Here is a 19183-nt window from a genome sequence, read left to right as displayed (position 1 = left end):
TTGATACTTAAAGGCTTCCTTCTAGCCCTATCCCTGCAAAACTCTCCTATTAGTAATGTGACAGCATATGAATCTATCCACAGAAAAAATGTTCACTGCTGTTACACAAAGACCTGACTTGGTCTTGGTGTTGGAGAAAAATGCCATTAAAATTTTAGACCATATGGTTAATTTCCCTGGTCCTAATTTCATGCTCAAACTGTTAAAAAAAATTTGTAATTTGAAGGCAGGGCACAGGGGTTCAGGCCTATAATCCCAGTACTTTGAGAGCCTGAGGCAGGACAACTGCTTGAGCCTGGGAGTTCCAGGTTGCAGTGAGCTATGATTGTGCCACTGCACTCCAGCCTGGATGACAGAATGAGACACTGTCTCTAAAACAAAACAAAACAACAACAAATATATATACATATAAAATTTTTTCACCATGTGCCTGACCTATCTGTGAAAAAGAATCTAGTTCCTTCTATATTTAGTAAATTAGTTATTAGTCTATTTTTATACATTAGTTTCATCAGCCCAGCTAAAATGAATTTGTCCCTGAGAGAGAGAGAGAGATTTGGGTTTAGTATGCTGATGCTTCTGAGTTTAACAGGCAGAGGACCAAGATTTGCACCACTGCAAGTTCACTAAGATAAGGATTCCTGAGATGCCCAAGAATTATTGGGAAGCTTATTAAAAATTGATTCCTTACCACCAGTTCCAAAAAATTCTGATTCAGTAGGTCTAGGATAGAACCCAGAAATCTGCTTTTGAAAGACACACATTGACATTCTGCTGCAGGCAAGAATGTTCTAAGGTATTGTCATACCATAAAGTTCTTAAGAGAGGAAGCCAGTCCCCTTGGCCTTGTCACAGGTACTTTCATGATCTTTAAACTTCTAAAGCCATGTTTCTCAACATATCTTTGTAACACAGTGTAAATACTAGAATTCCTGGTGGCTTGCTTAAGCTCAAAAGAACACTAAGCTAATTCAGCAACAATTATAATGCAGCCATGACCAGAGAACATCAATGTCATTGTGTCTATAAAAGCATCCATGTTACTACATCAATAACTTGGTTGCTGTTTAGGACTGTGTCATATTTCAGCAGAATACTAACTGTCTACTATCTACTCAAAGGAATCAAAATGGGTAAGAGCAAAGGGTCTGGAAGCAGACTGTCAGCATTGTATCTGCTCTACTATTTATTAGTTCTGGATGCTTGGTCATATTTTTTAACCTCATATGTGCCTCAGTTTTGCTCTATGGCAAAATGGGGTTAATATAAGTATCTACCATGAAGGGATGTTTTAAGATGAATACATGTTAATACATAAAAGTACTAGCTCATAATCAGCACTTACATGTTATCTAGATGCAAAACAAAGAAAGAATCCACAAGGCAAAGTTCTCTCATGTTCCAATAAACCCACTACCTTTCTTTGGTGCAGTCTGGCATTATGCTGGGTTTTTTTTCTTTTTGTTTTTTGAGACAGAATCTCACTCTGGTCCCAGGCTAGAGTGCCATGGTGTCAGCCTAGCTCACAGCAACCTCAAACTCCTGGGCTCAAGCGATCCTCCTGCCTCAGCTTCCCAAGTAGCTGGGACTATAAGCATGTGCCACCATGCCCGGCTAATTTTTTCTATTTTTCGTTGTTTGCTAATTTCTTTCTATTCATAGTAGAGACGGGGACTCGCTCTTGCTCAGGCTGGTCTCGAACTCCTAAGCTCAAGCAATCCTCCCGCCTCCGCCTCCCAGAGTGCTAGGACTACAGGTGTGAGCCACGAGGCCTGGCCTGCATTATGCTGTTTTCTTGCTTTTGTAGTATGTTATACCATGGCCTACCTATAGTGTGTCATTTCAACCACTCAACCAAACGTTCCATCTCACTGACACTGCCCTAACAATCATATGTGCAGATATAGCAAAGATAAATTTTACATACTGCTTAAGGTTTTGTAATACATTATATTTGTGAAGAATTTGTGGTAAACCAGCGAGAATGTAGGAAGGAGAGGCTGGAGGCAGAGAGAACAACTGAGAATTTTAAAAACAATTCAAGCATAAGAAAAGGTCAGGAATGAAGACAATGATAGAAGGAACATAAACAGGTTAGAGATATTGTTAAGTGACAAGTATATTTGGTTGTTGGTACATGCACAGAATATAAAATATACAAAAGGAATTGGTAATATTGGCTGCCTCTCAGGGAAACTGGGTAGCTGGAGAACAGGGTTGGGAGGGGACTTTTTACTCATGCCCTTTCCTACCATTTTAAGCCTGTGATTGTAGTCCCTATACAACTAAAGTAAAAAATGTTTTAAAGTTAATGGAAATGGAATAACAGAATCTGACAACAGGAAGAAAGAATTTACAGGACTTGAATCCCGAATGAACATGAGAGGAGAGGCTAAAGGTGAAAAAGATGATGCCAGTGTTCTTACTGTGCAATTAAGAAAATAATGGTTGGATAAACGGAAATGCAGTGGTTGGCTGGAGGTTCTGATGACAAGAGAAAATAATAATAGCAAATGGATATTGGAATTATCATCTAGTTCAAAAATTCCAAAGTAGTCATTTGTCCTCGGCATCATGTCTAATTTCCCCTATTCAGGGTTTTTATATTCATAAACATATAAGGACTTTATTTAATTTTCTGGCAAGAAGATGAGAGAAACCTGTGCACAAGAGAGAGAAAAGAGCAAATAATATCTGGTCCCATAGTGTGTGTTTTTCTGAGCAGTTCTTTTCCTAAAAGAGAGGATTTACAGCAAATGAAGAAACACTTTCATTAGGGGCTTTGCAAAGTTTGAAGTATATGTACATGGTCATTTTGGTATCTATAAGGCTTTGCAGTTTTATGGGACCTGTAGGAAAATGCACCCTGGGGGATCAAATGTTCCCAGCAGTGGCATGGCAAAGCACCAGCGATGGCAGCATATGCTCAGACACAATGCACAAAGAGGCATCCAAAGTGTAGTTAACATTCATAAACACAAGAAATATCTACAGATTACCAGAAATAATTGGGGGTAGGGGGTGTTTTATAGGGGATGAAGGAGGGTGAGCTGGGGAAATATGAGAATTAATGAAGCTGTGATCTCTTTCATACCAATACATAGTACCTACACTGTGTACTTGGTACTAGGCTAGGCACTAGATAAAAAGATATGGTTTCAGTTACCAAAGAACTCAGTCTTGTTATCAGGGCAAATGTAGGAAGCAAACAATGAGAGAACCTCCCAGAACATTTCAATGTTTCAATTTTTAAAATACAAATTTTTTTATGCAGTTCAAAAAAGTTCACTAAACTTCCTTGGGTCGGTTTGATCCAACTTCCCCCCTCCACTTTTAGAAGAAAACTGAGGCCCACTCATACATACTAAGTGATTTTTCCAAAACCACACAAGTGGCTAGAAGTACAGCAGGGAAATGCCAAATCTTCTAACATTCAGAATTATTTGTTTCTTCTACATCACAATACCTCATTTATACCTCAATAAGCAGATGCCTCTATTCTGGCTTTTCATTTATGGTTACATGGAAAAAAACTGTAGTGACAAAAGCATGGCTCCAGAATCAGACAAACCTGGGATCTAAATTTTCTGACAAATTACACTACTTTAATATTAAGCTGTTCCTAATAGTTAAATGTTCTGGAAGAAATTATGATAAACCTATTCTTTTTTTTTTAATAGAGACAAGGTCTCACTATGTTGCCCAGGCTGGTCTTAAACTCTTGGCCTAAAAGATCCTCAGCCTTCCAAAGTGGTGGGATTAGAGGCATGAGCCACAGCACCCAGCCAATAAACCTATACTCTTTTTTTTTTTTTTTTTTTGAGACAGAGTCTCACTTTGTTGCTCGGGCTAGAGTGCCATGGCGTCAGCCTAGCTCACAGCAACCTCAAACTCCTGGGCTCAAGCAATTCTCCTGCCTCAGTCTCCCAAATAGCTGGGACTACAGGCATGTGCTACCATGCCTGGCTAATTTTTTCCATATATTTTTAGTTGGCCAATTAATTTCTTTCTATTTTTTTTTTTTTTTTTTTTAGTAGAGACGGGGTGCTGCTCCTGCTCAGGCTGGTTTCGAACTCCTGACCTTGAGCGATCCTCCCACCTCCGCCTTCCAGAGTGCTAGGATTACAGGCATGAGCCACCACACCCAGCCTAAACCTATACTCTTAACAAAAGATTGGGCATCTGAGTTTGCACCTGCTTATTAGGCTTTATGTTCCTGTTCCAGGATTTTGTAACAGATTATATGAATACTATTCAGCAAAGCTAACTCAAAAGAACAGTAATATTATTAGGTAATATTATTACTAATCAATGACTTGTTAAAAAACAGCCACACCAAATAAACTTTAGGGCTTACTTCATCCTAAAAGGGTAACTAGTAAATTAAGGAGGTAATACATAATCAAGGAAATGGCAGTTCAAAAGTATAAATATTTTTCCTGTGTTGTAACAGAGCCCTCAAATTTCTGCATCTATTTATACCATTTTCTACATCTCTACTAAATAATTTTGATAAATCTGTTTCTCAAAAAAATGCCTTCAAATGGAAACCACTGTCTATACCACAAGCATGTACTTTTTTTAATATAAAAAATTGTTTATTACTGAAAACATTGCCTAAACTGAAAGTACAACTTCTCAATTCTGGTATTCTAGAAATTGTACACAAATATTCTACTAGTTAGGTTGAAAGGAAAAAAAATGCCAACCATATTTTTCAGCCCTAAAATTCTCTTTGCATTCATGTCTTAAAAATGCTGAATTAGGCAGGGCACAGTGGCTTAGTCCTACAATCCTAGCACTTTGGGAGGCAGAGGCAGGACTGCATGAGGTCAGGAGTTTGAGACCAGGAGGGAGACTCTCTTTTGTCTCTACAAATAATGGAAAAATTAGCAGGGCGTGGTGGTGGGTGCCTGTAGTCCCAGCTACTCTGGAGGCTGAGGCAGGAGAATTGCTTGAAAGCCCAGGAGTTTGAAGTTACAGTGAGCTAAGATTTCACCACTGTACTCTAGCCCAAGACCCTGTCTCCAAAAAAACCAAACCAAACAAAAAACAACAATGCTCCATCAAGCCAGGTGTGGTTGCTCACACCTGTAATCCCAGCACTTTGGGAGGCCAAGGGTTTGAGACCAGCCTGGGCAACATATGAAGACCCCCCTCTCTACAAAAAATTTAAAAATTATTTGGGTGTAGTTGTGCACACCTGTAGTCTCAGCTACTTAGGAGGTTGAGGCAGAAAGATACCTTGGACCCAGGCATGTGAGGCTGCAGTGAGCTATGATCATGCCACTGCACTCCAGCCTGGGCAACCCGGTCTTTAAAATAAGAAAAAAAAACAAAACAAAAAACCCAAACCCAAAACTGCTGAATCATGAAATAAAGAAAACACACAATTCAAGTAGTTCATCTCAAATTTCAAGCTTCCTAAGTGTGATATCTATGTCTTGCTAAGCATTTAGAAGTAACTGAAGAGTCAAGCTCATTCTCAGAAACTGTGAACTCGAGGGTACAACTAAAAGCACTTATTTCTGCAAGTTATTACACTTTCAACTTCCTGTTTTATTTAGACAGCTCATCATGACCATTTCAGGTAATGATGAAGAAGTTAAAAAAACCCAACTTCCTCTTTATAAAGTGATAAAAACTTCAGCAGTTAGTTATGAGAATGGATGATTTTACTAGCTTGTACATAATACTTGCAAGGAAATCATAGACCATCATCACCAAATTCACCTCATGGTTTACTGCTTTAAAAAATGTAACAAAGATAAAAAGCAATATTAAAATATATTTGGCAACAAAAATAATATGCTAGAAGATAAGAAGAAACTGGTCACAGATCTTGTTATAAAACCAAGACTATTGATGTTATTAATTAAAACACTGTAATATCTAAAGCTATCTTAATTGGCACTTTGAAATTCACACATATTTTCCCAAGTTTAACTAAAAAGGTATTCTAACCTAATGTCAAAGACAAAAATCCAACAACCCTGGTAATTGTGTATGACTTGGGAACAACAAACTTCAAAAGTTTATTATCTAAATTCTTTGTGAAATTTAGTTAAAATAGAAGAATTTTTTTTTTTTTTTTTTTGCTTAAGATAGAAGAATTATCAGTTGGGCTAACAAATATTAGCCTAGTATTTTCACTGTATTTTAATCTTATTTGAATCATAACTGTTTACCTCAGAACAAACATTTTATTATAGTTTTCTTTCTAGCATAAGCTCACAGGTCTTTTTTTCCAAACTCTTAAACATTTATGACAATCAGTTTATAAATAAGAGAAAAACTAATGCTGAAGTGTTGTTCAATGACTGGTAAGTAGAGCAATTCACCATTTCAAAATGGCATGCCATATGTAAGTATATCAAATTATTGTGTACATCAGACTCTTGGATCATACAGTCCCCTCCCCCATCCCAATCTCTTATTTAAAAAAGAGCCAAGACAGGTTTACAGAACACTCAAGGGTGCACATTTTGCAATAGGCACCACGGGAAACAAAAGACATAATTCTTGTCCTATAATAAGTTACCTAGAGAGGTCATTCTAATTTCTACCGGCCCCCTAAAATCACGTATTTACTGAAAAGCCTGTTACGAAAGGTGTGCAATTGTCAGGAAAAAAAAAGTTACTACACCTGAGATTATGCTTTTGTATTTAAGACACTTTTCAAGAAATAAATACACAAACTGTACACTGACAAATCCAGCTATAATCAAAGACTCCACAGCGGAGTATCAAAGAAGGCAGGATGCTTTGTTCAGACTTGAATGTGTTAACATGAGATTTATGTGTTATATAAAACCTTCTGGAGATTAAGAAAATCCATTGGCTATTACTGATTTGATAACAAGAAACCGAAAAGTAGTTTTCAAAAATTACAGTTAAGAGGATGTAAGACCGGGGTCGGGGTCCGGACGGGGGTGGGGGTCGCGGTATATGTACACACAATCAATCAACGGAGTGTCTATGGGGAAAAGGCTGGTGTCCAAACTCTGAAGCAAATGCCCTGAGGCTTACACATTAATTATAGAGAAGAGGCAATAAACAGTACGTGAGAAAAGAAGTGGATGTGCAGTGAGGTGGACAGCACTTAGGGACCTTTCTCCCTGTCGAGGAGTCGTGACAGCAAAATCACTTCCTGAGGAAGGAGGAGCAAAAGGGAAGTTAAGAGGCCACCCTGACCAGGAAGTGACTCGCCCTAAACTAACCCCAATCACACTTAAAAATGGGGGGATGGGTGAGCCCCAACAGCTAAAGGCGGCAAAATAACCGCTTTTAGATACGCCGCGACATAATCAACGCCCTCTCTCATAATTACAAAAAGGAGTCCACAGTTACCATTCAATAAGGGAAAAGTCTTTTCTCTTGCAGGAAGGCCACTGGGCTGTGCCTCGGGCCCAGAAGGAAAAGAAGAGAGTTGAGGAATGGGAAACTGGGGCCACCGTGAGGCAGAGGAAAGCCCCTTAAGAGCGAAGCGTCCCGACTGCAGAGACAATATGTCAGCACAGGCCAAGAAGCTTCTTTTTCCTGGGGACACTGCCTGGCTTCCTACCGCAGCCGGGTCGGGCCCCAGTTCCCTATCGGGGGAGGAGGTAACAGAGAGAGGCGGACCCCTTACCTTCTCCTCATCCGACACCCGATCCTCGAAGTCGGCCATCTTGGGCTGCTCTGGCCCAGCCCGGCCGCAGGCGCGAGGCAGGCCGGGAAGGAAGCAGAGTGATGGAATCACCGCGGGGGCAGTCGGAAGGACCCGCCCGGAAACGCAGATCAAGAGGGCGCCATGTCAGTTACGCGTGGGGTGACAACTCCCAGCGCCAGTGCCCTGGGACGTCGGCTTTTCCTTAAGTGACTTGAAGTCTAATCTCTTTCTCACTGAGTTACAATCATTTCCCCATTCATCTGTTGGACGCTGGCAGCTCGTTTCGACTGTTCTTGGCGCCTGGGCTCCATCCGACCCAATAGCAGTTGCTACTCCTATAAGTTTTCCTGGTACCAGTGATTTCCATGGCAGCCGAGTCCAAAGCACTAAGAGCTGCTCGGCCTCTGGAACAATCGGTGGCTTTTCCAGTCCCAGGAATGGGGTGAGTGGAAGCAATAACGCTTCACTCCGGGGTCACATCTCAGTCCAGTTCCTTCAGAGCAGACGCCGCAATCTGTCCTTCCCCGCCCCCCGAAGGAATAGGTAGCCCCAGTCCTAGGACTCGCTTCTCCACCTTCCAATCTTCTCGGTTCCCGTTTCCCAGGACTCTCAGCCTTCACGGAGGCCAACTTCAGATCCGCCACTATCCCAGGATTCCCGACTCCGGGTTTCCTGCCCTTCCCTCCCAGCTCCTGGCGCCTGCGAGAGCTGCAAGATGGCGGAGCGCGGCGGCTTCGGTGAAGCCGCAACTGCTGTATCTCTTTCTGCACCTGCTCCTGGCAGGAGCCCGCCGCTAGGCTGGAAGGAGCGGCTGCGGGCCTGGCTGGCAGGGGCTGGGGCCTCGTTGTGGTTCGTGGCTGGGCTGGGGCTGCTTTACGCTCTGAGGGTCCCTCTGAGGCTGTGTGAGAACTTGGCAGCGGGTGAGAGGACCAGACCTCCCGGGGACGGGCCAGGGGCCAGACAGGTGCCGGGGGCAAGGGCCAAAGGGCAGAGATTCTCGGTAGTCGTCGAGGGCTTCGGAAAAGTCTGTGATACGCGACCAAGTGAGTTATTTTTCTCTTGGGCCGCAATCCCGCAGCTGATTATCAAACTTGAGCTGCAGCTACCGGCTCCTCCCTAGATCTCTTAAGATCCGCCCTCTCTCTCTCAGATCCTCGTTTACCGGAGAAAAAGCCACCTGACAAGCTGTAAGCTTGACAGAAGAGACCATTCTCAGATTTAGATACAGAATTTATATACACCCCCACCATTGGTAAAGTCCTTGAAAATCATTCTTTTGAGACTCCCGCTGCCCACCTTAAGAGAACTCAGAACACGAAGATGAGCACATCTGTAATTCAAGGATTTCAAAGACAGAAAATGCCGTGATCTTAGTAGACTATTGTTTTAAAATAGTTCTATTAAGAAATAGTTTTTGTGGTATTTGTGTGTTCCTTTAGGCTTTATCTTGAATAATAAAATAGAACAGTACAGTAAGTAAAGAAAGACACCCCCCCCCACCCGCCTCTAAACAGCAGTGGGTTTGTTCATTAGTTCTTTTTGACATTTATAGAGCACTTTCTATGTAGTCTGGACTGAAGATACAAAGATGCATAAGAAGTGATGACCGCGTGGATTCTGAAAATACTATACTATTATTTAGTTGTAGACAGGACAAAGTGGACGGAACCAGGGCGTCTTACCTTGTCATTATAATATTTCACTCAAGCCCTGAGAAGCAAGCTCTGAACAAGATGGAAGTATTTATTACTGTTTCTTGAATACTTTGGCTGTCTGTACAATGGTTTATTTTTCTGTAGCAAAAGAAGGCAATGTCCCCTTTCCTATAATATGAGATAACAGGAAAGACTGTAAGATCATGTTCTGAGATATTTTGGATTTTTTAGAAGATAGGTACGATGTAAATTCACATATAACTAGTACACTAAAACAGGCCAGACTGAAGAGCTAATTTGGTGGCTCTCTAACAGGTGAATGAAGTGTTTAATCGTGGTTTGTATGCGCAATGGAATGTTATTCATTGATATTTATTTTTCTACATGTTAACCAGATTCAACATTTAGATGAGAATGGTTGACTATTATAGATTTTTATTTCTTTCTAAAACTCAAAGTATTTATAAAACATTTGTTTGAAGTAGAGAATCTGATCCAGAATTTCAGTAAGTCAGGTGCAAAGAGCTCTCAGTTTGTTGTTTTTCTCTTTGAGCTATTTTGCCTCTCTAGCTGACATCCCAAGTACTACACTGTTTCTTTCCCTCTAATTTGAAACACTGGTTTGTATTTCACCAAAATAATTAGGGAGTATTCAGTCTCCTTTGTTGAGCTGCTTATCCTTATGGAGTGGCAAAAATTCTTGTCTGAGTTATGATTTATAAATGCTTTTATTCTCAAAAGCAAGCTGATTTTCAGCTTTGCTTTGCTGCTTATTTAACCAGCAGTGTAAAATCCTGCCTTTACATGTGTGAATGCATTTTTAAGATATGGTAAAATGTTCATTTAAAGTAGTTTTTTAAAAATTACAACTTTATCAAATGAATTTCACACTAAATATTAATACTACTTAAATGTCCCTCCACTTAGAAAGACACCTGCATATTTGTAACTTACTTTAAATTTGTATTTTTTAAACTTTGATTTTTTTTTTCTTTTGACAGTGGCAGTATTTTTAAATTCATTGACACCCAAATTCTATGTGGCACTTACAGGGACATCTTCTTTGATATCAGGACTAATATTTGTAAGTAGTTTCCATTTCCTTCATTCATGTTTTGTTATTTATCTAAATATCTGCCCTGTTATATGGTTACAATAATTATAAATTATAATTACAATATAGATTATAATATAGATTGGCATTTCCAAAATGTCTTCAGCATTTGAAAAGAGAATTACCTATTCAACAAGTTTGGGGAACACTACTTCTCCCTATCAACTTGTAGAGATTTGCATTATTTATTTGCATATTAAGGACTTATTATATACCGTAGTGGGGAAGGGGATGGGGATGAGGTATACGTTAAATACTTGCAGGGCCTAGGTTGGTAACAAAGATGAATGAAATGGGCAGAATTTAAGAATTAAATTCCTTATGGGCACGCTTGAAGCTCTGACTCGAGGGGGGAGGAAAGGCAATAGCAATGTATGTAACCTTAATATCTGTACCCCCATATTATGCTGAAATAAAACAAAAAAAATTTTTTGTGGGTAATCTGGACAGCGCATACTCCTTCTGAAAGGGGCTACTAATTATTGCCCTGTAGACTTGTGACTAGTATTACCAGATCTCCCAATTTTTCAAATGATTTAAAGAAAACTTATATATACAGGTTTTATATAAATTTTTCAATATTTTAATATTGACAACATTGAGCAGACTAAAATTTGTATCTTGTATTCAGCTTGTAGTTTTTCCTAGCCCTAGTTTCCTCATCTGTGAACTAAGGATAATAATATCCACTTTATAGTATTATGAAGACTAAATGAGACAATATGTGTAAAAGTTTGTATTAATAACATCGTAGCTGGCTCAAAGTGAGCATTTAATGAATTTTGGCCATTACTATTCTGAGATGTCCCACAATAAAGAAACGTGCTAAACTTTAATTCAACTTTTCCTTGAACAAGATATCATTTTTATTAAAAAATGTGTTTTTAAAAATTTTGTAATCCCCATTAACATCCCTGGGATCTAGTGTTTCCTAGTGTACTCTTTGGAAAAATACTGCTATAGATAAAAATCTTAAATTATGTGCTATGCACAGCCAATGGATTTTTCTGTTCTTTTTTCTTATCTCTAGGTGGTGCTCTCCAGCTATAGTAGGAAGAGTAGTATTTGTATTGGACCTTTTTAAAACTAGGGCCTAACACTGACCATTTTGTTAACATGAAATGCCGGACAAGAAAGAGATTTTTCTCTTGGAAAAAAAATAAGCTATTGAGGAATCCAGATTAAAAGCTATATGTTAGTATAAGCTTCACAATTTATTGATTTATAAAACTTACTCATAGTTAAGCATATTTTAGCATATTTAGTCAATAGCATAAAAAGTCTAAATAAAGAAAATAAACTATCTTTAAACAGCTGATGTATTGGAAAAACATTGGTTTTAAAACGAGAATTTTGAATCTTGACTCTGCCACTTACTAGCTGACTTCAGGCAAGTCGCATAAACTGTCTAAATCATAATTTCCTCATTTATAAGAAATATGATTTCTAAAAGCTTTTAAAATATTTTTATAACTCTTTTTAAAACAGGGGTTTTAAATATATAAAAATTAGGAAATTCACGTAGCATTTTAAAAGTTAAATTTTGTCATTACCCTTGCAATACTGATGGATTTTTATTAGCAAAGGTTGTTGTTTTTATAATTTCTTTTACTGCCTAGACTTATCCAACTGGTATACACATGTACTCAGATATAAATATACAATGAGGTATATTTGTGAAGCAGTCTAGTGTAATGGTTAGAAGCTCTGAAGTCAGGCAAAAGTGAGTAACTTACCAGTGATGTGAGCTAGAGCTCATTATTTAAATTTGGAATGTGTGTCTTCATCTCTAAAGTCAGTTGTTGTGAGGATTAAATACCATAATGCACGTAAAGGGCTTGGCACAATGTTCGGTTCTTAGAGAGCTTCTGGTAAGCATTAACAATTATTCTTATCATTGTTCATTTATGTTAAAAAGTTGGCTTAAAAGTTGAAAAAGCCTCTAGCTTCATATTAATTCCTTTCTTTTTTTTTTGAGACAGAGTCTCGCTTTGTTGCCCAGGCTACAGTGAGTGCCGTGGCATCAGCCTAGCTCACAGCAACCTCAAACTCCTGGGCTCAAGCAATCCTTCTTCCTCAGCCTCCCGAATAGCTAGGACTACAGGCATGCGCCACCATGCCCGGCTAATTTTTTCTATATATATTAGTTGGCCAATTAGTTTTCTTTCTATTTGTAGTAGAGACCAGGTCTTGCTCTTGCTCAGGCTGGTTTCGAACTCCTGACCTTGAGCAATCTGCCCACCTTGGTCTCCCAGCGTGCTAGGATTACAGGCGTGAGCCACCACGCCCGGCCTCATATTAATTCTTTAAAAAATCCACCTCTACTTTATATAGTGAAGGGCCGTATTTATTATTGCCCTCATGGTTACTGTTCTTGACAGTATTTATCCAATGTTTTTATCCAAGATTTATCCAATATAAATCTTATCTTTTCTGTCACATAAATAATTTCTGCTTGTGTAATTTCTTCTGGTTGTTTTAAAGAAGTTTCATCCACTTCTTAGGAAAACATATGGTAGAAACCAAACCATGGACAGACACATTTGGTGGTGATTAATTTCTTGCTAACTCAATAAGAATAAGCAGAAAGAAAAGCCATTTTAGACTGAGCGTAAAACAATAGTGTCATGATAGAAAAGAATGCTGCACCTTGATTTTCTAGCACTTTCCTATAAATGTTGTAGCATTTAGTCAGTGGGCCACAATGTAGTAAAAAATGACTGCATACTTTTGACATCTGTGTACCATATTTGTTCTATTATTTACTGAGACAAAAAATAACATTCCTAGAGGTTTGAAAACTCTGATTGTTTTGTAATATGCTCTGTTTGTGGTCATAGTAAAACAATTTAAAAAAATTACAATCTCTTAGGCAGTTGTGGATGTGTTTATTTGTTCTTTAAATAAATAAAGTAATACATTTGTCCAATACATTTGGCAGGAAACTAGTCTCTCAGTTGGCTTTTTGAGGGAAATGTTCGATAAATAAGAGGAAGAAGATATTAATTTTATAGTCAAGAAATATTATTAGAAAACTACCTAAAATTGTTAAAATGAACATAATGAACAATCTCAAATTTCATTCAAGAAATATTTATAGAGAGCCTTTTATGTGTCGAACAATGCTCTAGATGTCGGGAATACCACGGTAAGCAGATTCTGGCCTCATGGAATTTGGTCTAGAAGGTGATTAATGACAATAATTCATTCACTTGATAATTGTTTATTGTGTGGCCTACTGGGTGCCACACACTATTTCTAAGTACTGGGTTTACAGCAGTAAACAAAACAGAAAAAAATCCCTGTGCTCATGGAGTTTACATTTTATTAGGGGAATAGATAATAAAAGATAAATAAGTCTCCCAAATGTTCTTATTAATAGTGATGAGTGCTAAGGAAAAACAATGAAATAGAGAAGGGCATATAAAGTGTCAGGGGAGAAGGTTGAAATTGTATCTGGGGTAGCAAGGGAAGGTCTCACTGAAATGACTTTTTTTGTAAAGACCTAAAGGAAATGAGTAAGCAAGCTATGCTGCATATGTTACTCAATGGGAGTGTACCTCAATGGGAGTACCTCAATGGGAGTGTGCTTGGGGACTTGAGGAAGAGTAGCAGTTATTACAGGTGAAAAGATTACTCTGAAAGGAAAACATAAGATCCAATGGAATTGCACAACACAGTTGTCTATTCTGTTCTATGGAATCAAGAGAAGTTCCCTAAGGAACTGTCATTTAAACTGAAACCCACATGAGCCAGGCAAAGGAAGTTTGGAAAGTTGGAATGTCTACATATGAAAATTTCTGCTAATTTGGCAGAGAACTTTTGGTTCCTTTTTTTTTTTTTTTTTTTTTTATATTTTTTTTCTCTTTTTGTTAAGGAACCAAGTTTTCTGCTATGGTTCCTTTTTTAATAATAGGGATAAACTATGGAAACACAAATAAGTGAATATCCTGATTTTTAAATGATTTAGTATGGGAATCATCTTGACTCTTAATCTGTGTATTAATAATATTGCCAAATATTGGAGTAATACTTTTTGGTTCAAAAAGCACTTTTTTATCATTCTTGTTAACCACGTTTAATAGACAAGGACACTGAAGTTCTGAGATATTAGAGATGAAGTGACTTGCCCAAAGCACACAAAAAGGTATTTCACTTTTAAACATAGCATGTGTTATTGATGAATCTTGTGTTTGTGTGTTTTGTTTTGAAGGAGAGTGTATTTAAAATGCTGAATTGAACAGGGACATTTTGAGAGAATGTTTTAATTTGAGCTCATTCACCTGCTGATCAATTATAAGTGAAGGATGTTTTCTGCTTGTCATAGATATTTGAATGGTGGTACTTCCATAAGCATGGCACATCTTTTATTGAGCAAGTATCTGTAAGCCATTTGCGACCACTGATGGGAAGAACAGAGAGCAGCATTTCAGAACCAGGTTCTTCTTCCAGCAATGGAGAAAGTGAAACCAGCAGGCAGAATTTGTCAGGTGATTACTTTTCTAACATCATTTTCAGAGATGTATAGTTAAGATTGAGATTGGCTGTGGAAAATACAAAACTGAAAACAGTGCTATGGTTCGAATGTTTGCATTCCCCCCAAATTCAAATGTTGCAACTTAATCAACAATGTGATGGTGATAGGAGGTGGAGCCTTTGGAAAGTCATTAGGTTATGAGGGCAGGACGCTCATGAATGTGATTAGTGGCCTTATAAAAGACACCCCAGAGAGCTGCTTGCCCCTTCCACTATTAGAGAACACAATGAGAAGTTACCACTATGAACCAGAAAGCAGGACCTTACCTGACACCAAATCTGCCAGTACCTTTGTTTTGGACTTCCCAGCCTCTAGAATTCTGAGAAATAAGTTTACATTGTTTATAAGATGCCCAGTTTATGGTATTTTGTTATAGCAGTCCAAATGGACCAAGACCCAGAGAAAAGTTTGTCTTTTGTGTAGATATAGGTAGTCCATGGCTGGTATAGAGAGCAATGATCATCAGAGACTAAGACCCTTTATATTTTTTTAGCCTGCCATCTCCAAGTGTATTTTTTTTTTTTTTTTTTTTTTTTTTTTTTTTTTTGAGACAGAGTCTCGCTTTGTTGTCCAGGCTAGAGTGAGTGCCGTGGCTTCAGCCTAGCTCACAGCAACCTCAAACTCCTGGGCTTGAGTGATCCTTTCTGCCTCAGCCTCCCGAGTAGCTGGGACTACAGGCATGCGCCACCATGCCCGGCTAATTTTTTATATATATATCAGTTGGCCAATTAATTTCTTTCTATTTATAGTAGAGACGGGGTCTCGCTCTTGCTCAGGCTGGTTTTGAACTCCTGACCTTGAGCAATCCGCCCGCCTCGGCCTCCCAAGAGCTAGGATTACAGGCGTGAGCCACAGCGCCCGGCCTATCCAAGTGTATTTTTCACCTTGTAATTTAAAAATTATTGAGGACCTCAAAGAGCTTTGTTTAAATCTAGATGATATCTATCAATACTTATCATATTAGAAATTAAAGCCAAAATTTTTTAAATATTTTAAAAATAACAATAAACCCATTGCACATTAACATATTGCTGTAGACTGAAATGTGACCCCCAAAATTCATATGCTGAAATTCTAACCTCCACTGTAACTGTATTTGGAGACAGGATTTTTAGGAGGTAATTAAGGTAAAATGAGGTCATAAGGATGGGGATTGACCTGATAGGATTGATGGCTTTGTAAGAAGAGGAAGAGATCTCTCTCCCCCTCTACCTCTCCCTCCCCATTCCCTTCTCCCTCCACCTCCTCCCTGTCTCCCTGTCTCATCTCTCCACCCCCTCCAGCCATGCAAGGACACAGAAAAAAGGCTGCTGTCTACAAGCCAGGTAGAGAACCTTCACTAGAGCCCAGTCATTCTGATATTCTGATCTTGGACTTCCAACCTCCAGATTGTTAAAAAATACATTTCTGTTGTTTAAGCCACTCAGTATATGATATTTTGTTATGGCAGCCTAAGCTTACTAATACAGATTTTGGTACTTATAAGTGGGGTGCTGCTGTAACAAATACCTGAATATGTGGAAGTGACTTTGGAACTGGGTCATGGGTTGAGGCTGGAGATTTGAGTTGCATGTTAGAAATATGATTGTTAAGGGCAAATCTGGTGAGGTCTGAGATGGAAATGAGGAACATGTTATTGGAAGCTAGAGGAAAGGTTATCCTTGTATAAAGTGGAAAAGAACTTAGCTAAACTGTGTTCTAGCATTTTATGAAAGGTAGAACTTGAGAGCAATGAAATTGGATATTTAGCTGAGGAGATTTTTAAGCAAAGTGTTGAAGGAGCAACTTGGTTTATCCTGACTGGTCATAGGGAAATGTAAAAGGAAAAAGATGAATTGAAAAAGGAATCATTAAGCAAAAAAGAAACAGAACTTGAAGATTTGTAAAATTCTCAACCTATTGATATTGTAAAAAATAGGAAAACTTATTCTGACAAGAACACTAAGGGTATGGCTTAACAACCAATTAATGTGTGTACCTCATGGACATAATTAGTTCTCTCATCAGAAGCCAGGATTAGAGTTGGTTTTATACCAGCAAACACTGCCCATTTTAACTAAAAGGGACAGAGAAAGCAGGACAGAATGAAGGAAGGCTTTTTGACCTCTTGAATTCTCTAGGACCCAACTATAGAGCTATCTATTCAGCTGTGAATGTGTATTGACTTAAAAAAAAAGGGGGGGGGGGAGAATGCCAAACCCAGGGTTGCCACTCCTACCACAGGCACAGGAGGCAAGGATGTTTCCTCCTTGGTTTCAAAGGGGAACCAGTTTCTGGGGCCATATGACTCTGCCCAGTGCCTTAGGGGCCAGGACACTCATAATATCACTGGGGCGGGGCTGTGCCATAGAGCCATGAGGGTTACAGTTCCACTCCAGTGGGTCTGGAGGGCAGAGTATCAAACCAAAGAGAATTATTCTCAAGCTTTAAGATCTAATGGAATTTGCCTTGCTAGGTTTTGGACTTGCTTTGGGATCCATCACCCCTTCTGTCCTTTGGGTTTCTCCTTTTTGGAATGGTAATATCCATCTTATGCCTGTCCACCATTGTACAGTATATTGGAAACACATAACTTTCTGATTCCACAGGTTCACATCTGGAGAGGAATTTAGTCTAAGGATAAATAGTACCTTGAGTTGCACCCATATTTGATTCAGGTAATATTTAGATAAGACTTCGGATTTTAGAATTGATGTCGGAATGAGTTAAGACCTTGGGAGCTATTGGTATGAAATTAATGTATTTTGTATGAAGGACATGAATTTGGGGGGGGGGCAGTGGAAGAATGCTATAGACTAAATGCTATACCCCTAAATCCATATTTTGAATCTCTAATCTGCCATATGACTCTATTGGAGATAGGGCCTTTAAGGAGGTGATTAACGTTAAATAAGTGTGGAAACCTAATCTGATAGAATGGATTCCCTTGTAAGAAGAGGAAGATAAAATCAAGTTGTTGACAAGGTTAAGAAAAGAAGAAGAAGAAGAAGAGAAAGAGACACCAGAGCTTTCTCTCTGTGCCATGTGAGAACACAGCATGAAGGCAGCCAACTGCCAGGCAGGAAGAGAGCCCTCACCAGAACTCAACTTTGCTGGTACCCTGATCACAGACTTCCAGCCTTCAGAACTGTGAGAAAATAAATTTCTATTGTTTCAGCCACTGAGTCTGTGGTATTTTGTTATGGCAGCCTGAACTAATACATGTATTACAAAAAATAATTGTATTTCCTACAACAAGACAAAGTTTAGTCAGAAGACTGGCATTGTTTTACATTTGTTTAACTCTGTTTAATGTCTAGCTTAATATAAGACTGCTTATTCTCGGATCTGTTTCCTCATTGTTTGTTGTGATATGCTGTTTTGATTGAAGTATATAAAGAAAATCTTGTCTTGCACAGATTTGTAGTTGGAAAAGGGAGGAGCATTTTAATAACCTTCTTAGAAAATTGTGCTTATCCTTTTTTGATACTATACCCAAACTTGCTAAGAGGTACTTCTGAAAGTTTAGTTGCAGTGTTCAGTGTCTGAACTTTTCATGCTCTGTTAAGTTAAACTCCACTGGTATATCTTGCATTTAGAATGGATGTGTTACTTATGCATAATTTTATAGCATCATGCATTGGTTATTTGGAAGATACTTGTTCACTGAGTTATACATATCTTAAATATTGATACATTTTAATACATAATACAAAAAATCATGTTTATTAATATCATTACCAATCTCACAGAAAACTCTTTAAGTATTATAAATTACTAGGTTCATGATAGCAGGCACAAGTTTTTCAAAATTCTAATACATATGTTTTGAGCTTTTAAGCTCAGATTTTATCATTGGCAACAAATATTGTTCGTTTTTTTCCTTGAAGTTGACAGACTCACTTTGTTCATTTTTAAGAAAATGTCTGCCAGGTACCCATCTAAATAACCATAAGTTTGTCTGTGACTCTTTGAAGTGTAAGTGGTGTTCTATGACAAAAGTGGCCAGTTCAGCTTACAAAACACTAGCTTTTACTGGAGATAACCATCATACTTGGTATAATGTTTAAAATAAATTTGACTTTTTACTGCAAGGATGTGGGAGTGAAGAAACTGATGATGCCTAATACAATTTGATGTCACTGCCTTGACTCTTGCAAAAGCAGTAATCCCCAACCTATTTGATACCAGGAACTGGTTTCATGGAAGAGTTTTTCCACGGGAGGGGAGGGAAGGAGATGGAGCTC

The 19183-nt window shown here is 38.6% G+C and overlaps 2 protein-coding genes across 6 annotated transcripts in view; one reads left to right on the top strand and one right to left on the bottom strand.

Annotated features, from left to right (window-relative positions):
- The window catches only part of CAPZA1 (capping actin protein of muscle Z-line subunit alpha 1), a 44530-nt gene extending 36846 nt beyond the window's left edge, over window positions 1–7684 (bottom strand). Inside the window, exon 1 of the mRNA XM_012778497.3 lies at window positions 7631–7684. Coding sequence (XP_012633951.1) covers window positions 7631–7669 — 39 coding nt within the window. The 5' untranslated portion in view covers window positions 7670–7684. The remainder of the gene's footprint in view (window positions 1–7630) is intronic.
- Window positions 7685–7714: 30 nt separating this feature from the next.
- The window catches only part of ST7L (suppression of tumorigenicity 7 like), an 80370-nt gene continuing 68901 nt past the window's right edge, over window positions 7715–19183 (top strand). The window contains exons 1-3 of one of the 5 annotated variants that reach the window (XM_020282353.2): window positions 7715–8093; window positions 10308–10390; window positions 14748–14910. In XM_020282353.2, coding sequence (XP_020137942.2) covers window positions 14826–14910 — 85 coding nt within the window. In that variant the 5' untranslated portion in view covers window positions 7715–8093; window positions 10308–10390; window positions 14748–14825. The other 4 variants (XM_012778486.3, XM_020282349.2, XM_012778476.3 and 1 more) reach the window with 4 other exon arrangements.

This window comes from Microcebus murinus, chromosome 2, assembly GCF_040939455.1.
Source record: "Microcebus murinus isolate Inina chromosome 2, M.murinus_Inina_mat1.0, whole genome shotgun sequence".
Taxonomy (NCBI): Eukaryota; Metazoa; Chordata; class Mammalia; order Primates; family Cheirogaleidae; genus Microcebus; species Microcebus murinus.
This window is presented reverse-complemented; position numbering and strand designations above follow the sequence as displayed.